Here is a 20220-nt window from a genome sequence, read left to right as displayed (position 1 = left end):
CATACCTAGTAGACATTAAAAAACCATCTCCAGGAAAAGAGGAAACTTTATGTGAGAAAACAATTGTGTTTTGAAATCAGTGTAAGGAATGAGCTTATTTTAAGATGTCCATTGGGAAATGCTTCCATTTTAGGTGAGAGTTACATTGACCTGTAAGGTATCAGTAACATAAAAACTCACAATATTCTTACCTATTTAAGATGCTTATGAAGAGTCTCAGTTGGCTTTGAATCTCTGTTAATAATCCCTTCTAATTACTTGGCAAGAACAAAGATGACCAGAATACCAAGAAAGATGGGAAATTTTGGTCGATTTTTCAACAAAAACTTCACATTTGCTAGATAGGAAGCACAGCCAAAGATTGGGGGACTGTTCAGGTGCTTCTGTCCACATCTATCTTTGTAAGGGGTCTTAAAAAAAAACAAAACCCTCATAGTGGAAGTTTTCTGTCATACTCAAAAGTGTAACAATCAGTAGTGGGGCTCTGTCCTACCACCCAGCTTGAGCAGGGACTGATACGTTACTAATCTTGTTTCATCTATTCTCACCCTTTATTTGCTGGAGATTTTTGAAGCAAATTCTAAACATATCACTGAAGAACCTTTTAGCTGTGATAATTATTAAAATCCAGTGCCAAACTTAAAACTAGATTTTAAATTGTTATAGCAAAGTATAACAATCACTGCTTTCACTAAAATTAATACCTTGGTGAACAAAAAGACTTAGATATCATTCCTGTTGTTACTCATTTAAACTTACGTGTTTTTATAACATACATACGCTATTAGTACTGTGGTGCACTCTGTATTAACTACACATTGGAGGTACTCAAAATTTTAAGGGGGTGCACAGTAGAAGAGTTTGGGGCCTAGTGTGCTAAACGCACAATTTTCATCTGTAAACTTTGTCAAGGAAGCTTATTTTTTTGTCAAGAAAGCTTAAATATATAGAATATATATATATTTTTTTGAGACAGAGTCTCGCTCTGTCGCCCAGGCTGGAGTGCAGTGGCCGGATCTCAGCTCACTGCAAGCTCCGCCTCCCGGGTTCCCGCCATTCTCCTGCCTCAGCCTCCCAATATATAGAATATTTTTGAAAGGTAAATACAAACTTTTTCATGATTGTGTTGAACAATGATTAGATAGTAAGCCTGCAGGCATGTGTATGCATTTGCTATGGGAAGTAATGGTGGTTTTAAAAAATCCTCCTTTTCCCTTCTAGTTACATTAGTCCAGCCTTTTCTCTGATTCATGCAACATAGTAAAGGAACCAGTGAAGGTATACAAAGTCACACAGTTCTTAAGTAGTACAGCATCTTGAATGTTTTCAGGCCCTGAGATGATACTAGATCCGTAAAGCGGGTATTAGACTTGATATTTATTAAAATGTATAGCAGGACAATGTAACTACAGCCTAGTGAAAGAGACATTTCAATGACTGGAGATGGGCCTGGTGCCTAAGATTCCTGTTACTGCTAGAGGAGCTGTTGGAAATACTTTAACTCCATTGAATTTTCTCACTATAATCAATAGCAGCAACAGTGGGTGAGTGACTGTAATGAAGTTTAGTCTGAATGCCTCTAGCAATCACATTTTACTCAAAATGCTATACAGATAAAATCAGGGCTGTGCTCTGTAATCACACACTTAATGAGGCCACCTTTCAAGTTAGTGTGCTGTTAATTGTCTGCATCTAAAATGGCCTAAGCTTCCTCTTGAAAGTAGAGTAAATCACTCCTTACTCAACTTTTAGATCATTATCTGACAACTCCCTTACCATTCTGCCAGTTTTATTCCCAACTGTGTTCTCTGGCATGCTGCAAGCTTGTGACAGTACCTGACCGTTCCACTCAGGGACCCTGAAAGCAGCGCTGACCACGTCGTAACCTGACATGGCTAAGTCTTCGCCTAAAGCTCTTGGGGAGTTTGATGTGGTGGGTGGGGAGTCACTCCCTGTGTTTGGTTGTGGCCTGAAGATGAGCTGCATCCTTCCTCCCTGGACCTCAGGTTTCCCACTGGGAAATGAAAGGGTGAGCCTGGGCTAGCTGAGTCTGAGGGTCCCACTAATTCTGAAAGTCACTGACTAAGTAATATAAGTTTAAAGAATCTGCAAATATAGACAAGTTCTCAGAGTATTTGGCACTTAGTAAAGATGAATGAATGTGTTTTCTTGTCCTTGAAAACCAAACCAGTTACAGATTTTATTTTTTTAAGACAAGAGTCTTGCTCTGTCACCCAGGCTGGAGTGCAGAGGTGCGATCATGACTCAGTGCAGCCTCAAACTCCCCAGCTCAAGCGATCCTCCTGCCTCAGCCTCTTGAGTAGCTGGTATACAGGCGCACACCCAGCTAATTAAAAAAAAAATTATTTTTTTTTAAAGATGGGGCTTGCTAGGTTGCCCAGGCTGATTTTGAACTCCTGGGCTCAAGTGAGCCTCCCTCCTTGGCCTCCCAACAGGCATAAGCCAGCATGCCTGGCCCGGGGTTAACTTGATTCGCAGTTTTAAGGCCTGTGCTGGAGCAGGAGCTTCTAGTGTGGCAGACAGTTGGGGGTGGGTAGGATGGTGTCTGGGGACTCCAGAACAGCTCCTGTGTATTCACTGAGTGTCAGTCCGTGTGGGTCAGGCACCGGGGCAGACTCTTGAAGGGATTCGCTCAGATCCTTACAGGGACCCTGGGAGGTAGGCAGTGGTTCCCCATGCTTGGGAAGTGTTAGAAACGAGAACACTGAGGTCCCACCAGCAGCGTATGACATCGGCAGCTTTAGGGTGGGGCCCAGCCACGTGTTTTAGGTTTTCCAGTCAATTCTGATGCAGGCTCAAGTTTGAGGACCTCGGATAGCTGACTCCCTAATAGTCTCAGATGATACAGTGGTGGGGCCCCGCCCTCATGCGCCCAGGCAGGGAGGCTGTGATCCAGATCTCACGTCTGTGCTCCCAATCTCAGGCCTATGCTCCCGGACAGCCCCGGAGTGGCACGGGGAGAGGCAAGCGCCAGGGAGAAGACGGAGGCCCAGCCCCACATTGCTGAGGCGGGAGGCCAGTGGGGCCCCACTGTGTCAGGGAACACAAGGACTGGGAGAGGTGGCTGCCCTTAATGTCCTCATGGACAATGTCCCAGAGATTTGGCACATGCACTGTGTGACCCCAGTGAGAATTCCCATCCAGAGACAAGCAGGGTTTTCATCCGGCTCCTGCTGTCCAGATTTCTGAGTTATCTTTGAGAAATGTAAATACGATTTGGGATTTGTGCCAGAGTCTTGTCCTGGCCCCCTGAGAAGGTCAGGGTTTACCAGGCAAAAGGCTCTTCCCAGCAGCCACGACTTAAACGCTCTCAAGAAAAAGCTGTGGGGAGGAGAGGAAAAAGGAGGAGGGGGAAGGCCTCCTGGCCCTTCTGTTCCCAATGCAGGTGTGAACACGGTTTAGAGTCTAACCGCACTTCCAATGTAGTGTACTCGAAATAGGAAGTTAAATCATCACTTACTTATGTAACTGAGAGTAATTATCAGCTTATTGGCATATATATTTTTAAAGTTCTTAACATTTCAGGAACACAAAAACAAATGGAAAACACCCACATCAGCTGTGAAACAGAAGCCAGGCAGTCGGGTCTTGGGGGGGTTCCATGAGGACCTTGCTGGCTTGCCCACTGACAAGTGCAGCTTTAGTGCGCGGGGCCCAGACTCTGACTGGCACGTTCTTTGTGAACTGCAATCTTGGGCAAGGTCTCTCATTCTTGAACTCTGAAATGGGGGTGATAACTCCTTGCTCTGAGGGTAGCTGTGAGGCCTCCATTAGTGAGTGGTCGTGAATGATCCTAGCTGGCATTGGGTTCTACACACGGTTCTGTTCTCTTCACCTGTTTGCGTCCTGCACAGGCAGAGGGGATGGCTGCCCAAAGGATATGATGTGATGGGCCTGGCCTGGGCACACTGTGCTCCGCACCCTACTTCAGACAACAGAGGCAGAGTCACCATGAGGCCAATAAAGATCCGGCTGGAGAGGCCTTAGCATTGAGTTCTGTGGTCATATATTTTTATAAAATTAGCACAAATAAAATATTTAGCACAATGAGTGAAGACTGCTGTCTGGTTCCTCTGTCACAGCCTCCTGCTGAGTGGTGCCGACATGGCCCAGGCATCTTTGGATCTCGCTGAGGGTTTCCCCACCTCAGCACTGTTAGCTTTTGGGGCTGGAGCGCTCGGTGCTGTGGGGCCATCCCATGCATTGTAGGATGTTTAGCAGCAGCCCTGGCCTCTCCCACTAGAAGCCAGTACCGTCTCTCCAGTTGTAACAACTGAAAATGTCTTCTGCACATTGTCAAATGTCCTTGAGCCCGAGGGGTGTGGACAGCAAACTGAAGTTGAGTTGGCATTATATTATTTTGGATTTCAGCCGGATATGATCGGTGGTTCATGGTGTAGGAGGAGGTCAGGAGCTACAAATTGGTCAGTGGTGTGGTCATGTCAAAGACTAGGATTACGCTGCACAAAACAAACCAAAACCCAAACGTTGAAATGCCTGAAATCAAACACCTAGTATATGAAAGAAAACTGATAAGAGGTTTCCCCAGCCTTGACAACCATCCAAAAAATATTCATGACATGACTGGTAAAGGCTTGTGGAGCTGAAGTAAACCGTTTGAAGCTACCAATAATAAGACATTTAAATAACCATGCAAGATAGAGCAAGTACTGACGTTATCTTCTGCTCTTTCTATAGATATTTGTGTTCATGGGAGCAGGCAATGAAAGAATATACAGCCAAGTAATATAGAAACATAAGGGCTCATCTCTACTAAAATACAAAAAATTAGCCAGGCACAGTGGCTCACACCCGTACTCCCAGCACTTTGGGAGGCCAGGGTGGGTGGATCATGAGGTCAGGAGGTCGAGACCATCCTGGCTAACGCAGTGAAACCTCATCTCTACTAAAACACAAAAACCTAGCTGGGCGTGGTAGTGGGCACCTGTAGTCCCAGCAACTTGGGAGGTTGAGGCAGGAGAATCGCTCGAACCCAGGAGGCAGAGCTTGCAGTGAGCTGAGATCGCACCACTGCACTCCAGCCTCGGCAATGGAGCAAGACTCCATCTCAAAAACAAAAACAAAAACAAAACCCAAAAACATAAAAACATAAGGGCTATCAGGCAGCTTTTTAAAAACTAAACTTTTATTAACATCTAGAGAAAATTATAGATTCACATGCAGTTTTAACAGAGATGCTGTGTACTTAACTTCCCCAAGGGCAGCATCTTGTGAAACTGCAGGACAGTCTCCCAGCCAGATACAGGGATGTGCCTCACTGCAGTCACCACGGGGACCCCGCACGGCGCCCTCCTATACCACCCCCTTCCCTCTGCCCCACTTCCTCCTGAATCCCTGGCAACCGTGGGTCTGTTCTCAGTTTCTGTAGTTTGGCCATCTCAAGAGTGTTGTATAAAGACAATCATACAGTAAGGAGCCTTTTGGGATGGTATTTTTCAGTAAGTAGAGTACCTAGTTCCTATAAGGTGCTGCGTGGGGTCGATGGTGGGTTCCTCTTTGTGACTGGGTCGCGTTCCATGGCAGGCATGTACCACAGTCTGTTTAACCATTCACCTGGTGAAGGATGTCCAGGCTGATTCCTGTTTTGGGATATTACAAATAAAGCTGCTATAAACCTTGGTGTACAGCAAGCTTGTCCAACCCGCAGCCCGGGGGCTGCATGTGGCCCAGGATGGCTTGAATGTGACCCTACACGTAAGCTTTCTTAAGACATCGTGAGTTTTTTTGCTTTTTTTTTTTTTTTTTTTTTTTTTGCTCATCAGCTATTGTTAGTGTATTTTATGTGTGGTCCAAGGCAATTCTTCCAATGTGGCCCGGGGAAGCCAAAAGACTGGACAGCCCTGGTGCATGTGAACACAGCTTTCCACTTCTCTGGACTAATTCCTGGAGTGCAGTTCCTGGGTGGTAGTGTGGTTGTATGTTTAGTTTTTTGAGGCACTCCTAGACTTTTCCAGTGTGGCTGCAGCATTCTTTTTTTTCTTTCTTTCTTTCTTTTTTTTTTTGAGACGGGGTCTTGCTCTGTTATCCAGGCTGGAGGGCAGTGGTGTGATCTCAGCTCGCAGCAACCTCCACCTCCTGGGCTCAAGCGATTCTCCCGCCTCAGCCTCCAGAGTAGCTGGGACTATAGGCATGCACCACCACGCCTGGCTAATTTTTTATTTTTAGTAGAGATGGGGCTTCACCATGTTGGCCAGGATGGTCTCGATCTCTTGACCTCGTGATCTGCCTGCCTCGGCCTCCCAGAGTGCCGGGAGCACAGGCCTGAGTCACCACGCCCAGCTGGCTGCACCATTTCAAATTGCTCCCCGTTTCCCCTCATGCCAGCCTTTGGTGTTGGGATTTTGTTTTAGCCACCTGGATAGACATGTAGTGATAGTTCACTGTGGGTTTTGTTTGCATTTCTCTAATGGCTAATGGCGTTGCACATCTTTTCATGTACTTATTTGCCGACTGTGTATCCTCTTTGGTGAAATGTCTCTTCATGTTTTTGCCCATTTTCTACTTGGGCAGTTTGTTATTTTCCTGTCAAGTTTCGAGAGTTCTTTCTGTATTCCCGACACTCTCCTTTGCTGGATTTGTGGCTGACAGACGCCTCCTCCCATCCTGTAGCTTGTCTTTGCATCTTCTTCACGGTGTCATTTGTAGAGCAAAAGGTTTTAATTTTGGTGAAGTTCCATTGATCAGTTATTGCTTTTACAGATTGTACTTTGATGTTAGAATATCAAAGAATGATTTGCCTAGCCTTAGATAGATCCTGAAGATTTTTCTTCTACGTTTTTTTTTCTAAAAGTTTTGTAAGTTTACATTTTACATTGAAGCCCATGATCTATTTTGAGATAGTTTTTGTATGAGGTGTGGGGCTTATATTGGGGTTCATCATTTTTGCCTATGGACGTCCAGTTGCTCTGGACTGTTCATGGCACCTGCTGTCTTCCCTCCACTGAATCGCTTTTGTACTTTTGTGAGAAAGCAGTTGAATGTATTGGTGTAGACCTAGTTCCAGGCTCTCTGTTCTGTTCCATTGTATAGTGTCTTAGAATTGGGTAGATTGATTCTTCCTACTTTATTCTTTTTCAAAATCGTTTTAGCTATTCTAGTTCCTTTCTCTTTTCATAAACATTTTAGAATAGCCTTGTCTGTATCTACAAAAATTATTGTTATGATTTTGATAGAAATTGTGTTAAGCTTGTACTGTGTATTAACTTGGGGGAGAATCGACATTTTTACTCTGTTGAGTCTCCTAATCTATACTTTTTAATTTTAATTTTATTATTTTTGAAACAGGGTCCCACTCTGTCACCTAGGCTGGAGTACAGTGGTGCTATCTCAGCTAACTGCAACATCCATCTCCTAGGCTCAAGTGATCCTCCCACCTCAGCCTCCTGAGTAGCTGGGACCATGCTACTATGCCCGGCTAATTTTTGTATTGTTTTTGTTAGAGACAGGGTTTCCCCATGTTGCCCGAGCTGGTCTTGAACTCCTGGACTCAAGTGATCCTCCCACTTCAGCCCCGCAAAGTGCTGAAATTACAGGCATGAGCCACCATGCTTGCGTGAGTCTCCTAATCTATCAAGACGATGTGTTTCTCTATTTATTCAGATCTTTTTTGAGGTTTTCAGCAGCATTTTGTAGTTTTCAGCATGTAAGTTCTATATATGTTTTGTTAGATTTACACCTAAGTATTCCTTTTTTAAAGCAATTGTAAATGATATTATTTTGAATTTTGGTGTCTATGAATTCATTGCTATTTTATAGAAATCTGCTTGATTTTTCATTGTTTATTTTTATTTATTATTTTTTTTGAGACAGAGTCTCACTCTGTCACCCAGGCTGGAGTAGAATGGCGTGACCTCAACTCACTGCAACCTCTGCCTCCTGGAGTCAAGCGATTCTCCTGCCTCAGCCTCCCGAGTAGCTGGGACTGCAGGCATGTACCACCATGCCTGGCTGATTTTTGTATTTTTAGTAGAGACGGGGTTTTGCCTTGTTGGCCAGGCTGGTCTCGAACTCCTGACCTCAGGGGATCTGCCCACTTGGCCTCCCAAAGTGCTGGGATTACAGGTGTGAGCCACCACGTCTGGCCTACTTGGTTTTTTAAATATTGCCTTGTATCCTGTCACCTTTTGCACTGATTTAATAGTTTCCAGAAGCTCTTTTCTGTAGACTCTTGGATTTTCTAAGGAGACAACCATGTCATCTGCAACAAGGGACAGTGTTATTTTATTTTTCGAATCTACACGCTGTTTATTTCCTTTTTGTGCCCTGCTGGTGTGCCTAGAATTTAGCACTGCAGTGAGTAAGAGGTGAGAGTGGACACCCTTGCCTTGTCTGAATCTCAGGAAGGAAACGTCCCATTTTTGCCCATGAGGTATGGTGTTAGCTGTGGCTTTGCCTTTAAAAGATGATCTTTATCAAGTTGAGGAAGGTCTCCTGCACCTACTTTTCTGAGAGTTTTTGTCATGACAGGTGTCATTTATGCCAAATGCTATTTCTGCATCAATTGACATATTCGTGTGATTTTCTTTGTTAGCTTGTTAATGGGTTTTTATGAAAGGAGCTTTGACTATTGACATAGCCTCATATTCCTGGATGAAACCCCATTTGGTCATAGTTGATAAATCTTTTTCTATATTACTGAATTCTGTTTGTTAATATTTTATTAAGGATTTTCTCATCTATATTCATGAGGGTTATTGGTCTACAGTTTTTTTGTTCTGTCTTTGTCTGCTTTTGGTATCAGGGTAATAATCAACTTTATAAAATGGATTGGTAAATATTCCCTCCTCTTCTATTTTCTGGAACAGGATGTGTAGAATTGGTGTTAATTTTTCTTAAACGTTTTGTAGACTCTCCTGTGTAACCATCTGGCCCTGAAATGTCTTTCTGGGGAGTGTTTAAATTGCAAGTTCAATTCCCTTCCTTGGTATAGGGCTATTGAATTATCTGTTTCCTGCTGAGCATGTTGTAGTGTGTTTTCATGAAGTGGTTCATTTTGTCTAAATTGTCAAATTTATGTATAACTTTAATCATACATTTCAAATAATCCATTATTTTTCCTGAATTTTATTATTTGTGTGGAATTAGTCTGTTTTTACATTTTTATTTTCTGAGTTTTCAGTCTAAATAAATATTCACCTTTGAACCTAGCTTCCTATGATTGTAATTTTATATGTCTCTTTTTCTTAAATAAGGTTCCTCTGTCCCCCAAAACATGCAAGATTCAGGCTGCACAGAAGCTGGATCTGTCCAGCCCCTGACTAAGATTTGTTTCTGGCATTACATGAAACTTGCCTTTAAATGAAACTTAAATGCGTGGAGTGAGTTTCCGGACTCAGGTGTGGCCAGGTCTCCACAGCCCGTGGTCAAGCTCTTACTGCCTTCTGAAGCGAAATCCCCTGTGAGCGAAGCAAAGGAGATCAGTCAGCTGCACTGGTTTCTGTCTGATTGGTGCCAGGTGATGAGCGTCCCTCCTCTTCATGCTCTTCTGAATTTCTACAGTAGTCGTGCTTAGTTTTTCAAAACACGAAAAGAAAGAAGAGAAAGCCAAAAAAGAAACAAGAGTGGGGCGTTTGGGTTGGAGAGTCAGCAGGGGCATCTCCAGGAGGGTCGTGCCCCCCACCCCGAAGCCGGCCTCAGGGAGTGCTTGGCGTGGCCGGCGTTGCCACACTCCCCAGGCCGCCCTGCGGGGCGGTGGGCGCAGCGCAGACAGGAAGCGGCCGAGATAAGGCTGCGGCCGGCCCGGCAGCCTGATTTGCTGGGCTGTCTGATGGCCCAGGCCGAGGCTTCTCCCTGCGCCTTAGACCGCGGCCGCCTCTCTAAACAGCAGCCATGAGGCGCCGGGGGCAGTGTCCTCGCGGGCCGGCGACGGGCAGGACGCCCCGTTCGCCTAACGCGTGCTCAGGTAGGAGACGCTGCCCGGGGCTGCAGCTGAGGGTTGACGGGGGCTAAGACGGTGGAGAGGGGAGGCAGGCAGGGTTCCAAACGGGGCGCGACGTGGGCTCCGGCTGAGCGAGGAGGATGGGAATCTGTCCCTAGATCCTGGCAAAAAAGAGGGAGTCTCAATAAATCTGGCACCAGAGTTCCAAAGTTGGATTCGTTCATGGCGGAAATTCGTGGAGCCTGTTGATGAGATGGGTTCAGACCCCTGAGAGTTACTGGAAGATGGAGTCACCCTCTTGGGTGGCAGATTTCAAAGAGCCCAAGGCCCAGAGGGCGAAACAGTCTTTGCTAACTCCAAACCTCAGTTCAGTCCTTGGTCGCACAACCTGAGGATTGTTCCTGAGCCTGAGCAGCGTCTGAGGGGTCAGGGGACAGCAGCCACCACTGCTCTCGGGGACCATTGGCTCTGTGTTGGGCTCAGGAACGGGGATCAGAGAGGTGGGGGAAAGGTGGGCCTTGGGGTGGCAACTTTCAAGGGAGGGACTTGGAGTTCAGATGGGGTCGTGTAAAACCAGGTGGGGTCATCTTGTCTCCAAGATTGGAAAGGAGGAAAGTTCCCTAGGGCAGCCGCCTCCTGCCTGGATGCCTTGCCCTAGGAACTGGCTGTCTTTTTAGAGCTGAGGTGATGTGGCCGTTCTCAGTGTAAAGATGAGCGTTTAAAGCCATGGCATGTGGGTAGCCGACGTTTTGGTTTGATGGGAAACACTTTGCCTGTGCTAGGCAGAGCACTGCCCCAATCTTTCACAGCTATTTGATTGTATTTACAATTTTGAAAAATCCATGCGCCAGAGAAGAGAGCACGCCGGTAATGTGCTGACTGCTGGGGGAACGTAAGAGGGGAGAGATCCCTTCTTACTCTGTGCTCTTGGTAAGAAACTAAGAGGAGTGTGTGCTGTTGTGGGGTGGAATCCACGCAGAATCCAAGCTGCCCCAGAAGGTGCTCTGTCACTGTAGGGAGGGAAGCACCACAGTGGGGTTGAGGCAGTCGCCAGTGAGACGGGCCTCCTGGTGCTTCAGGGATGTGGTCCTCAGGAGGCATTTTGTGGTGCCTGTAAGTTGCTGGGCATTGCTGAAGTTACTTAACGAAAATGTAGAATAGCATGTTTGGCAACTGAAACCATGATTTTTTCCCATTGTCTATTTCATTCTTTTTTTTTTGAGATGGAGTCTGGCTCTGTCGCCTAGGCTGGAGTGCAATGGCACAATCTGGGCTCACTGCAACCTCTGCCTCCCAGGTTCAAGTGATTCTCCTGCCTCAGCCTCCTCAGTAGCTAGGATTACAGGTGTGCATCATGGTGCCCAGCTAATCTTTGTATTTTTTAGTGGAGAGATGGTTTCACCATGTTGGCCAGGCTGGTCTCGAACTCATAACCTCAGGTGATCCGCCTGCCTTGGCCTCACAAAGTGCTAGGATTATAGGTATGAGCCACAAGGCCTGGCCCCATTGTTCATTTCATTTTTAACATGTACTTCTTCTCAGGATTCCACGTTTAACCCCCTCCCCCTGCTGTTCAAGTCTGCCCCTTCCATTGATGGGAAGGCCCTAAGCGTCTTGGGCCCTGGCTGGGAGATAAGGATGTTGTTCTTAAAGAGGTCCTGGGGGTAGCTGTGGCTTCTCCGTTTACAAAATAGAATTCCTCTTCTAAGAAGGCAGTCAGAGGGTGAGACCTCTGGGAAGCAGAGACTCCTTTGGGGACCTGCGTGCCCTCACCCTGTGCCTACCTGCTGTGGTTCCTGCTGTGTGTCAGAGAGCGCCCTGAGGCAGGGCCTCTGTGCCCATAGGCCTAGATGGGGCCTGTCGCAGGAAAGTGGACAGAAACTCTGTGAATGGGCAGCGGGGTCAGTGAATGAGTGAAGTGAGGGAAGGCACGAGAAATCCCGGCCTGGGCTGCTCCGGGGGTCAGTGAATGAGTGAAGTGAGGGAAGGCACGAGAAGTCCCACCTGGGCTGCTCCGGGGTGAGTGAAAGAATGGAGTGAAGGCATGAGAAATCCCGGACTGGGCTGCTCCGGGATCAGCGAGTGAGTGTGAGTGAAGGCACGAGAAATCCCATCTGGGCTGCTCTGGGTTTCTCCGCTCACTACTCACCCCTTTTCTTGGGAAATGGAGCCTGATCTTTGTTGAAGCCACTCTTGGAACATGTGTGGAGTGAAGGCAGTAAAAGCCTTGCTGAACGCCTGTTTACACCTGAACAGAATCATTTCTAACTAGAGAGGAAATACCCATGTCAGCCTTTGATTCCTGAGACTTAAAAAAAAAAAAAATCTAAACCCAGTTTGCATCCAACAAACACTGAGAAGTAAGGTTTGACTTGCGCACTGAGTGGGTGGGGAGCAAGAGTTTACCATTGCTTTCAGAAGCCACATACCACGAGGAGCCAAAATACTGCTGCTCAGGCAGCATCCGGGGAGACTATGGTTATGAGCCCAGTGGACCAGCATGTATGGCTACAAACCTTGTGGTGCCCCTTGTTTTGACATTTTATTTTTATTTTATTTTATTTATTTCATTTTTTTTTTTGAGACTGAGTCTTACTCTCGCTCAGGCTAGAGGGCAGTGGTATGATCTCCGCTCACCATAACCTCCACCTCCTGGGTTCAAGCGATTCTCCTGCCTCAGTTTCCCGAGTAGCTGGAATTCCAGGCACCCGCCACCACGCCTAGCTAATTTTTGTAGTTTTAGTAGAGATGAGGTTTCACCATGTTGGCCAGGGTGGTCTCAAACTCCTGACCTCAGGTGATCCACCCGCCTCGGCCTCCCAAAGTGCTGGGATTACAAGTGTGAGCCACTGTGCTTGGCCCATTTCAACATTATTAGAATTTCAGGACAATGACAGCAGGGCAGTAACCCACATCTGCAGACTGCCTGCCCTGGAAATACTGCGTAGACATTAGATATAATAAAGATTCGGAAACATGGAAACACCACCAGGAGAAGAGCAGGAGGCTCTATTTGTGAACTTTCGTTCTGTTGTTTGTTCCTTTATTCACTCATTCATTTGTTCACTCGGTTTGGTGCCTGCTCAACTGCAGGCTTCTGCATGCTCAGAGACCTTTAGGAAGCTGTAGCTTGCACAGATCACTCCAAGCCTGCAGGGAACAAGGAAAGTGGGAGGAGTGAAGTCAGCTGGTGGGAGGAGTGAAGTCAGCTGGTGGGAGGAGTGAAGTCAGCTGGTGGGGTCCTCGGTTTCCGCTTTTCAGTTGCCCTTATAGTTCTACTATCCACGTGAGCACAGGGGAGCAGGGTGTGGGTCTCTACAGGGGAGCAGCGGGTGCGGGGTGTGGAGAGGAGGCTGGAGGCGGGCTGTGGGTTGGGGGTATGGAGAGGAGGCTGGAGGCCTGGTGGTGGAGTTGGGGCCGATTGTTCAACTCCATATTGCATTGTCTTTATCGTGAGGAACTGTAATAATGTACAAGGTTGTTTTGGGAATTAAATCAGATATGTGTCCACATTTGGTATACAATGTATATTGACTTCTTGTTCTCTCCATCAAAAACCTATTTTAAAAAATCCCTTATGTCATGACGGAAGGAGGAAGATGGGCCCTTCCTTTGAGGCATGGGGAAAGGGTAGTCGGGCAGAAAGAGGAAAGCAGCCAACAGTGCTGGGAAGCCTTGGATTTCAGTCCCACCCTCACCACATACTAGTTACGCAATGCTGGGAAGGGTTCTTAATTTTTCTTTTCTTTGGCTTCCTCATCTGTGACGAGGGCCTGATAGTGCTGATCTCTGTGCAGTGTATGGGAGTTATTTTCCTCCAACCCAGTGGACATTCTGCACCCTTGTCCTTTACAAAGTCATTTCTGCAAAGGGCTCTGCAGGAAGAAGCCAGGTCCTCATTTGGTGCACGATGACCCACACTGCAGGATGGCACTGAATGGAAGCAGGTTTCCCTGTGCCCATTCTGTGGGAGAACTGACTAATGCAGAGGCATTGGGCAGGGCACAGGTGTTCTCAGATGAGGAACCCTGGCTTCCAGCGCTTTCCCTGGACTGGGAGCCCACGCATGTGATCGCAGTAGGATCAGGAGCTGCCATTCGCTGAGCATTCACTGTGTGCCGCGCTGGGTCACGGTGCCACGCACATTAATCACCTCTGCTATCCCTTCAAATAGCCAATCTCCACATTAAGAGAAGGGCAGGGGCTTGGAAAGGGCATGTGGTGTGGCCAAGGTGCTGGTAAGTGGTTCAGTGGATTTGTAGCTGCCCCTCACCCACTGCACTCAGGATGCCAAGTCCCGGGAGGTCTCTGGGCAGTGCCGTGGCCCCTCCGTGGCCCAGGGAGGCAAGCGCTGGCTGCCCCACAGTCCTGAGGGTGAGCTCCATGCCACCAGCTGTGCCCTTCCTCTCCCAGCACCCATCAGTGGCATGCAGTCTGCCTTAATAAGATTAGATAATCCATAAGCTACAGCTACGTAAAGTTGAGTAAAAAGACATTGAATGCTGTGGATACTGTGCTGTGATATCTTTTAAAACTCAAGAGCGGCCAGGCGCGGTGGCTCATGCCTGTAATCCAAGTACTTTGGGAGGCCGAGGCAGGTGGATCATGAGGTCAGGAGATCGAGACCATCCTGGCTAACACGGTGAAACCCCGTCTCTACTAAAAATACACAAAATTAGCTGGGCGTGGTGGCAGGCGCCTGTGGTCCCAGCTACTCGGGAGTCTGAGGCAGGAGAATGGTGTGAAACCAGGAGGCAGAGCTTGCAGCGAGCCGAGATAGTGCCACTGCACTCCAGCCTGGGCGACAGTGCGAGACTCCATCTCCAAAAAAAAAAAAACCTCAAAAACAAGCCAGGCTGGGCGCGGTGGCTCACGCCTATAATCCCAGCAGCTTGAGAGGCTAAGATGGGCAGAGCACTTCAGCCCAGCAGACCAGCCTGGGCAACATGGCGAGACCCTGTCTCTACAAAAAAGACAAAAATTGGCCAGGCATGGTGGTACATGCCTGTAGTCTCGACTACTAGGGAGGCTGAGCTGGGAGGATCCCCTGAGCCCAGGAAACTGAGGCTGCAGTGAGCCAAGATGGCACCACTGCACTCCAGTCCTGTCCCCAAACCAAAAACAAGCAAAACGTGACAGAAGATGCTTTAAGAACGCATAATGTGTAGGAATACTGCTTAAACCCCGCCAGAGGAGAAGCTCACATTCGGGATGGCGTCCCCCAGGGGAGGGCGGGTGGATGGGAGCAGGGCTGGGGTTTCGGGGCTGGCGAGGCAGGTGCGCTCACCAGTGTCTGCAGTGTGGTGAGACCTTGTCATCGTGTAGTTGTATACACATTAACTCCTAATGAACTAGAAAGTGAGCATCAAAAATGACACCTCGAAGTGTTAATAATTGTTGAAGCTGGGCAATGGTACGTGGAAGTTCATGGTACTGGTTTTGTGTGTAACTGACATTTCCCATCACAATGTTAATGATGATGAGAGCCTCAGCAGGACAATGCCAGGCCCCGTGATGGCTGCGTCACTGCACGAGGTGGGCTCCTACCCACAGTCCCTTCTCTGCAGAGCCGGGAGCCCTCACTTTCCTCCTGGCCTTCCCACTCCTGTGCTTTGTAAAGTCATCTCTACTTCTGATTCCTTGTGGATTCTTGCAGGATGTTTGAATAAAAGGGGGTGTGGGCAGTTTCTGAATCCCTTTTTCCACCACCCTTCCCACATGCGCAGTGGGCCCTGGAGTGACGGGAGAGGAGCCGGGATTTGAGTAGGGTCTTCATGGACAGGGTGGCGTGCGGACTACGTAGACCATCATGATGTATCTGAAGCTCATGGGTTTACTTTTTGTGACTTGAGCTTTTTTTTCTTTTCCTTTTCTTTTTTTTTTTTTTTTGAGACAGGGTCTCACTCTGACTGCCCAGGTTGGAGTGCAGTGGTGCGATCAGAGCTCACTGCAGCGTCAACCTCCCGGGCTCAGCCTCCCACTTCAGCCTCTCCTGTAGCTGGAACTACAGGGGCGTATCACTACACCTGGCTAATTTTTTGTAGATGGGGTTTAGCCATGTTGCCCAGGCTGGTCTCAACCTCCTGGGCTCAAGCCATCTCCTGGCCTCGGCCTCCCAAAGTGCTGGGATTACAGGCGTGAGCCACTGTGATTTTTAGCTTTAAAGTACCTTTGTTTCCCTGAGCCATTCTTGGACACCCAGGATGAGAGGCGGCTTCAGCTTTAAGGTCTGTAGGTTTTCATAGAGGTAGGACGAGTCTGTCCTCTTTGGCAAGTGAAGCTCTCCCACTCACTTGCCCAAGCTCTGGCTCCGCCCTGACTCTAACCCTCTCTCCCTTCCCGCCCCGCCCCTTCATTAACCCTTGCCTCAGCGGTAATGGACATTTAACACGGAATGTTTATGGCAGTAACCCCAGCCGTCTCCACGTCATCTTTTTGTCTGTTACCACTAGAGGGAATTTTTTCAGATTTGGGAGAGGGATTTCAAATGACTTCCCTTCAAGCTGCAGGGCTGTCTTGGGCATCTTGACCTCCACACATTTCTGGGAGGACTCGTCGTGCAGCAGGACTTCAGGTGGTAAAGGTGGGCTTTCGCCAGCCAGAGGTGGGGTCTCTGTAGACTCCATGGGGCCCTGGCTTTTGGGACTGTCTGGACCACTCTCCCCTGGCTTTTGTAGCAGGGCTGTCACGGGGCTGTTGATGTGGAAATCCCCCCACCACAGATGGCCTTTCTCTGGCAGCTAAGGTGACCTTCATTCTGGGCCTGAGAGGGCCAGCTGGCCTGGAATTGAGGAAGAGAAAATGCAAGGTGCCCTGACCTCCAAGCCTTGCAAACCGAATCATTGCTCACCCGCTGGGTCACATGGGAGTCTAGAGGTGTCTCAGACTCGGAAAGTCGAACCCGGGCCCCTGACTTAGCCTCACCTCCTCAGTTCTGTTTCTCAGCAGCTGGCTGCACTGTTCATCTGGCTGCTCAGAACAAAAGCTTTAATCTTTGACTTCTGTCTGTCGTTTCCCACATCATTGATCAGCAAAACCTGTCAGCTTTGCTTCCAGACTGCATCCCAGACCTTTGTCATCACCTCCACCCACACATGGGGTCTAGCTGCTGTCCTTGCCCACTGTGCTGTTGTGGTCACCTTGCTTGGCCTCCTGTCTTCAGTTGCTATTCTTCTAAGTCCTGTCTCAAGAGCAGGGTGACCCTTTTATAAAGCCACTCCTTGATCCAGACCCTCTGTCTCATACAGAGCAACCCCCAAAGCTGCCGGGCGCCGGCTACTGTCTCCTGCTCTCTGGCCTTGGCTTCCTCTGTGCCCACCAGGCCAGCCCACCTCTCCCCGCATTGTCTGGCATGCACTGCCTCGGGGCTTTCTCTGAGCCACTCTCATCCACCTGTCAGCGAGGCTTCCCTGGCAACCGTCTTGAACAGCAGCATGTGTCCCGGCCACTGTACCCTGCCTCACTCTTCCCCACGGCGCTTACCCCTGCCTTTGTCTGTCTCGGTCTGTCTGTCTGTCTCTTCCAATAGGAATAAAAACATAAATGTTCTTGCTCTACTCCTGGTGCCTAGAACTGTGCCTGACATTTGGTCGGCATCCACAAATGTTTTTAAACGAATGATTAACCAAACGAAAGGAGGCCAGGAAGTATCCAGAAGCATGGTCTTTGGGATGGACGGATGCTCCTGTGGCTTCGATGCTCTGTGGGAGCCCCAGGCCCAGCTCGCCGTGGCTCTTTTTCCGCTGTACTCCGGGGCTGCTGTCCGCACTCTGCCTTCTGGACTGTCCCTCTCTCCCCTCCTGTCCCTGTCCCTCTGTTTCCTGGCCTCTACTTCAAGTTCAGTAGTTTCCATTGCCCTCTTTGTTTTCCGAGTTTTATTTATTATATATACATATATATATTTTTGGGATGGAGTCTTGCTGTCATGCAGGCCGGAGTGTAGTGGTACGATCTCAGCACACCGCAACCTCCGCCCCCTGGGTTCAAGCAGTTCTCCTGCCTCAGCCTCCCAAGTAGCTGGGATTACAGGTGCCCACCACCACACCCAGCTAAGTTTTGTATTTTTGGAAGAGACGGGGTTTCACCATGTTGTCCAGGCTGGTTTCGAACTCCCGACCTTAGGTGATCTGCCCACCTTGGCCTCCCAAAGTGCTGGGATTACAGGTGTGAGCCACCACGCCCGGCCTTGTTTTCCAAGTTTTAACGCCCTCTGCGTTGAAGAAACAACGGGGGCAGCACATACTTGCCCCTCCTGGGACGGTCAGGAGTCCATGATACCCCTCTTCCTGTGGGCTCGGCCCCCACCTCCCCAGGACCCTGCGTTCCTAAGGCTGGGCTCCTCTCTCCTTATTGATCTCACCGAGGAGGGCCCATGTCCTGTCACCTAAGGAGATGTGGGGCGTGGATTTGTTGTCTGTGAATGGAGCCGCTAAGCCTGGAGCTCCTCAGGCACCTCGGCTCTTTCCTTTAGATGTTTCTCAGCCTCCCTCCACTGTGCCCAGCTCTGCAGAGGCTCCATGTCTGTCGTTGGCCATGCCGTGTGGAGACCCCCTACTCCACTCTGTGTAGGAATCGTTTGTCCCACAGACCAGATGGAACTCCTTGGGGTGGGCGAGTCGTAGGCCTTCAACCAAGGCTCACTGACCAGGGCTGGCATGCACTTGGTGCCTGGTGCCTGACCTTGGGGCTGCTGTGGAAGCTTCTCGGTGGAGGCTCATGATTGGTGCTTGAGTGAGTGGGGAGAACCTGGCCTGGGGGCCCAGACAGCCCTTCCAGGCGCCAGGAGGGCTGCACGCCTTGCCTCCAGGCCTGCTCACTGTCACTGGCTGCCCGGCTTTTGCAGTTCCCATCACTGTTTATTCCTTCCTCTGTGTAGGAGTCGGTGTCCTGCCTGCGCTCAGGATGAGGGGGGATCTGGCCCTGGCGGGCGTTCTAATCAGCCTGGCCTTCCTGTCACTGCTGCCATCTGGACATCCTCAGCCGGCTGGTGATGACGCCTGCTCCGTGCAGATCCTCGTCCCTGGCCTCAAAGGTAACCACTCCCTGAACTTTGGGCTGCTGGCCAGTGGCCTCTGGGCCAGTTCAGAGACTCCTATGCAACTGGGAAGTTCCACAGAAAAGCACAAAGCCCGGGCAAATCTGCTCACCCCATTGGGCCTCAGTTTCCCCATCTGGAAATCAAGGGTTGGGCAACATGAAGTCTAAACTGTCTTCGGCCATGGAATTTCTAATTCTGAAGGTAGCAATTTATTTGCAACTCAGCCCTCTCCAGGGGGGCCTTGCTGGAAGGCACCTGGGTTTTGTCAGACCCTGCACACATGGCCTCGTGTGATGCTCCCCATGAGATGATCTCATTTGGACCATTTTACGCATGAGGAAATTTGGGGCTCAGAGAAGATCTGCAATTTGCGTGAGTTCCCCAAGTGTGCTCCACATGGCGTCCTGAGAGCTCTTAATATTTTATTTTAAAAATTAAAAATCCCTGCTGGTCTAGTGGCTAGGGGGAAAAAAAAGAAACAAACATTGTTTGTTTGTTTGTTTTCTTTTTGCTTTGTCTGCAATCTGCTCACAGATAGAGATAGTTCTGCATGTCAGGCATGGGTGAGAAAGTCCATGAGGCTGCAGGATCTGAAGCCTTCCGAGTAGCATCTTCAAGTAAGAAAATCACCAGCTTCTACAAAGCAGAGGCAACAGGTCCCCAAACCTGGTGGAGCCCAGTGTGAAATGAAAATGTGGGCCCCTTGTTCAAAATTACAGAACCCAAGAAGGGACAGCAGAGTGTGTGCCAGTGTCGGGTGGCAGGGCCGGGGCTGCACGAGCCACGGCAGAGTCCAGGCCGCAGCTGAGGGGAGTCACATGGGTGCTGAGGAGGTGGAGGGGCACATTGACCTTCTGCGCCCTGAATCAAGTCCGCCTCCTCCTCATCCCCACGCAGGCTGCTTGGGCCTTCAGTGTCTCTTGTGGAGTGGCTGCAGCTCTTTTTATTGAAACATTAGAGAAAAGTGGATTCAAACCACGATCAAAATAGTCACCATAAAAGACAAGCCCTCTTCTGGGGCACAGGGTCCAAACAGCTCAGGGCCACCCTGCCAGGCCACGCAGCTCTGGATCGGGGCTCTTTTCTGGCTTGTTCACCCTGCTGTTGGAAACCAAGTGGGCCGCCCTACAGCCCAGACAAGCCGAGTGGCCTTTGTGCTTTTATTTCTGGTGAAGGCGCTTGCTTTAGAAAATGTTTAATTATGTTGGAAGCAACTTAAACCGTTGGACGTGTATGGCTCTCTCAGAAGTTTTGGTGAAAGTGG

At 48.9% G+C, this 20220-nt stretch overlaps 1 protein-coding gene across 4 annotated transcripts in view; it reads left to right on the top strand.

The window, feature by feature from the left end:
* Nucleotides 1–9587: 9587 nt before the first annotated feature.
* COLEC11 (collectin subfamily member 11) overlaps nt 9588–20220 on the top strand; it is a 49677-nt gene continuing 39044 nt past the window's right edge. The window contains exons 1-2 of one of the 4 annotated variants that reach the window (XM_010357912.2): nt 9588–9943; nt 18795–18950. In XM_010357912.2, coding sequence (XP_010356214.1) covers nt 9871–9943; nt 18795–18950 — 229 coding nt within the window. In that variant the 5' untranslated portion in view covers nt 9588–9870. Of the gene's footprint in view, nt 9944–16421; nt 16503–18794; nt 18951–20220 lie in introns of those variants that run through there. The other 3 variants (XM_010357914.2, XM_010357913.2, XM_030921815.1) reach the window with 3 other exon arrangements.

This window comes from Rhinopithecus roxellana, chromosome 17 (assembly GCF_007565055.1).
Source record: "Rhinopithecus roxellana isolate Shanxi Qingling chromosome 17, ASM756505v1, whole genome shotgun sequence".
In the NCBI taxonomy this organism is placed as follows: Eukaryota; Metazoa; Chordata; class Mammalia; order Primates; family Cercopithecidae; genus Rhinopithecus; species Rhinopithecus roxellana.
Note: the sequence above shows the minus strand (reverse complement) of the source record. Positions and strands in the feature narration are given on the sequence as shown.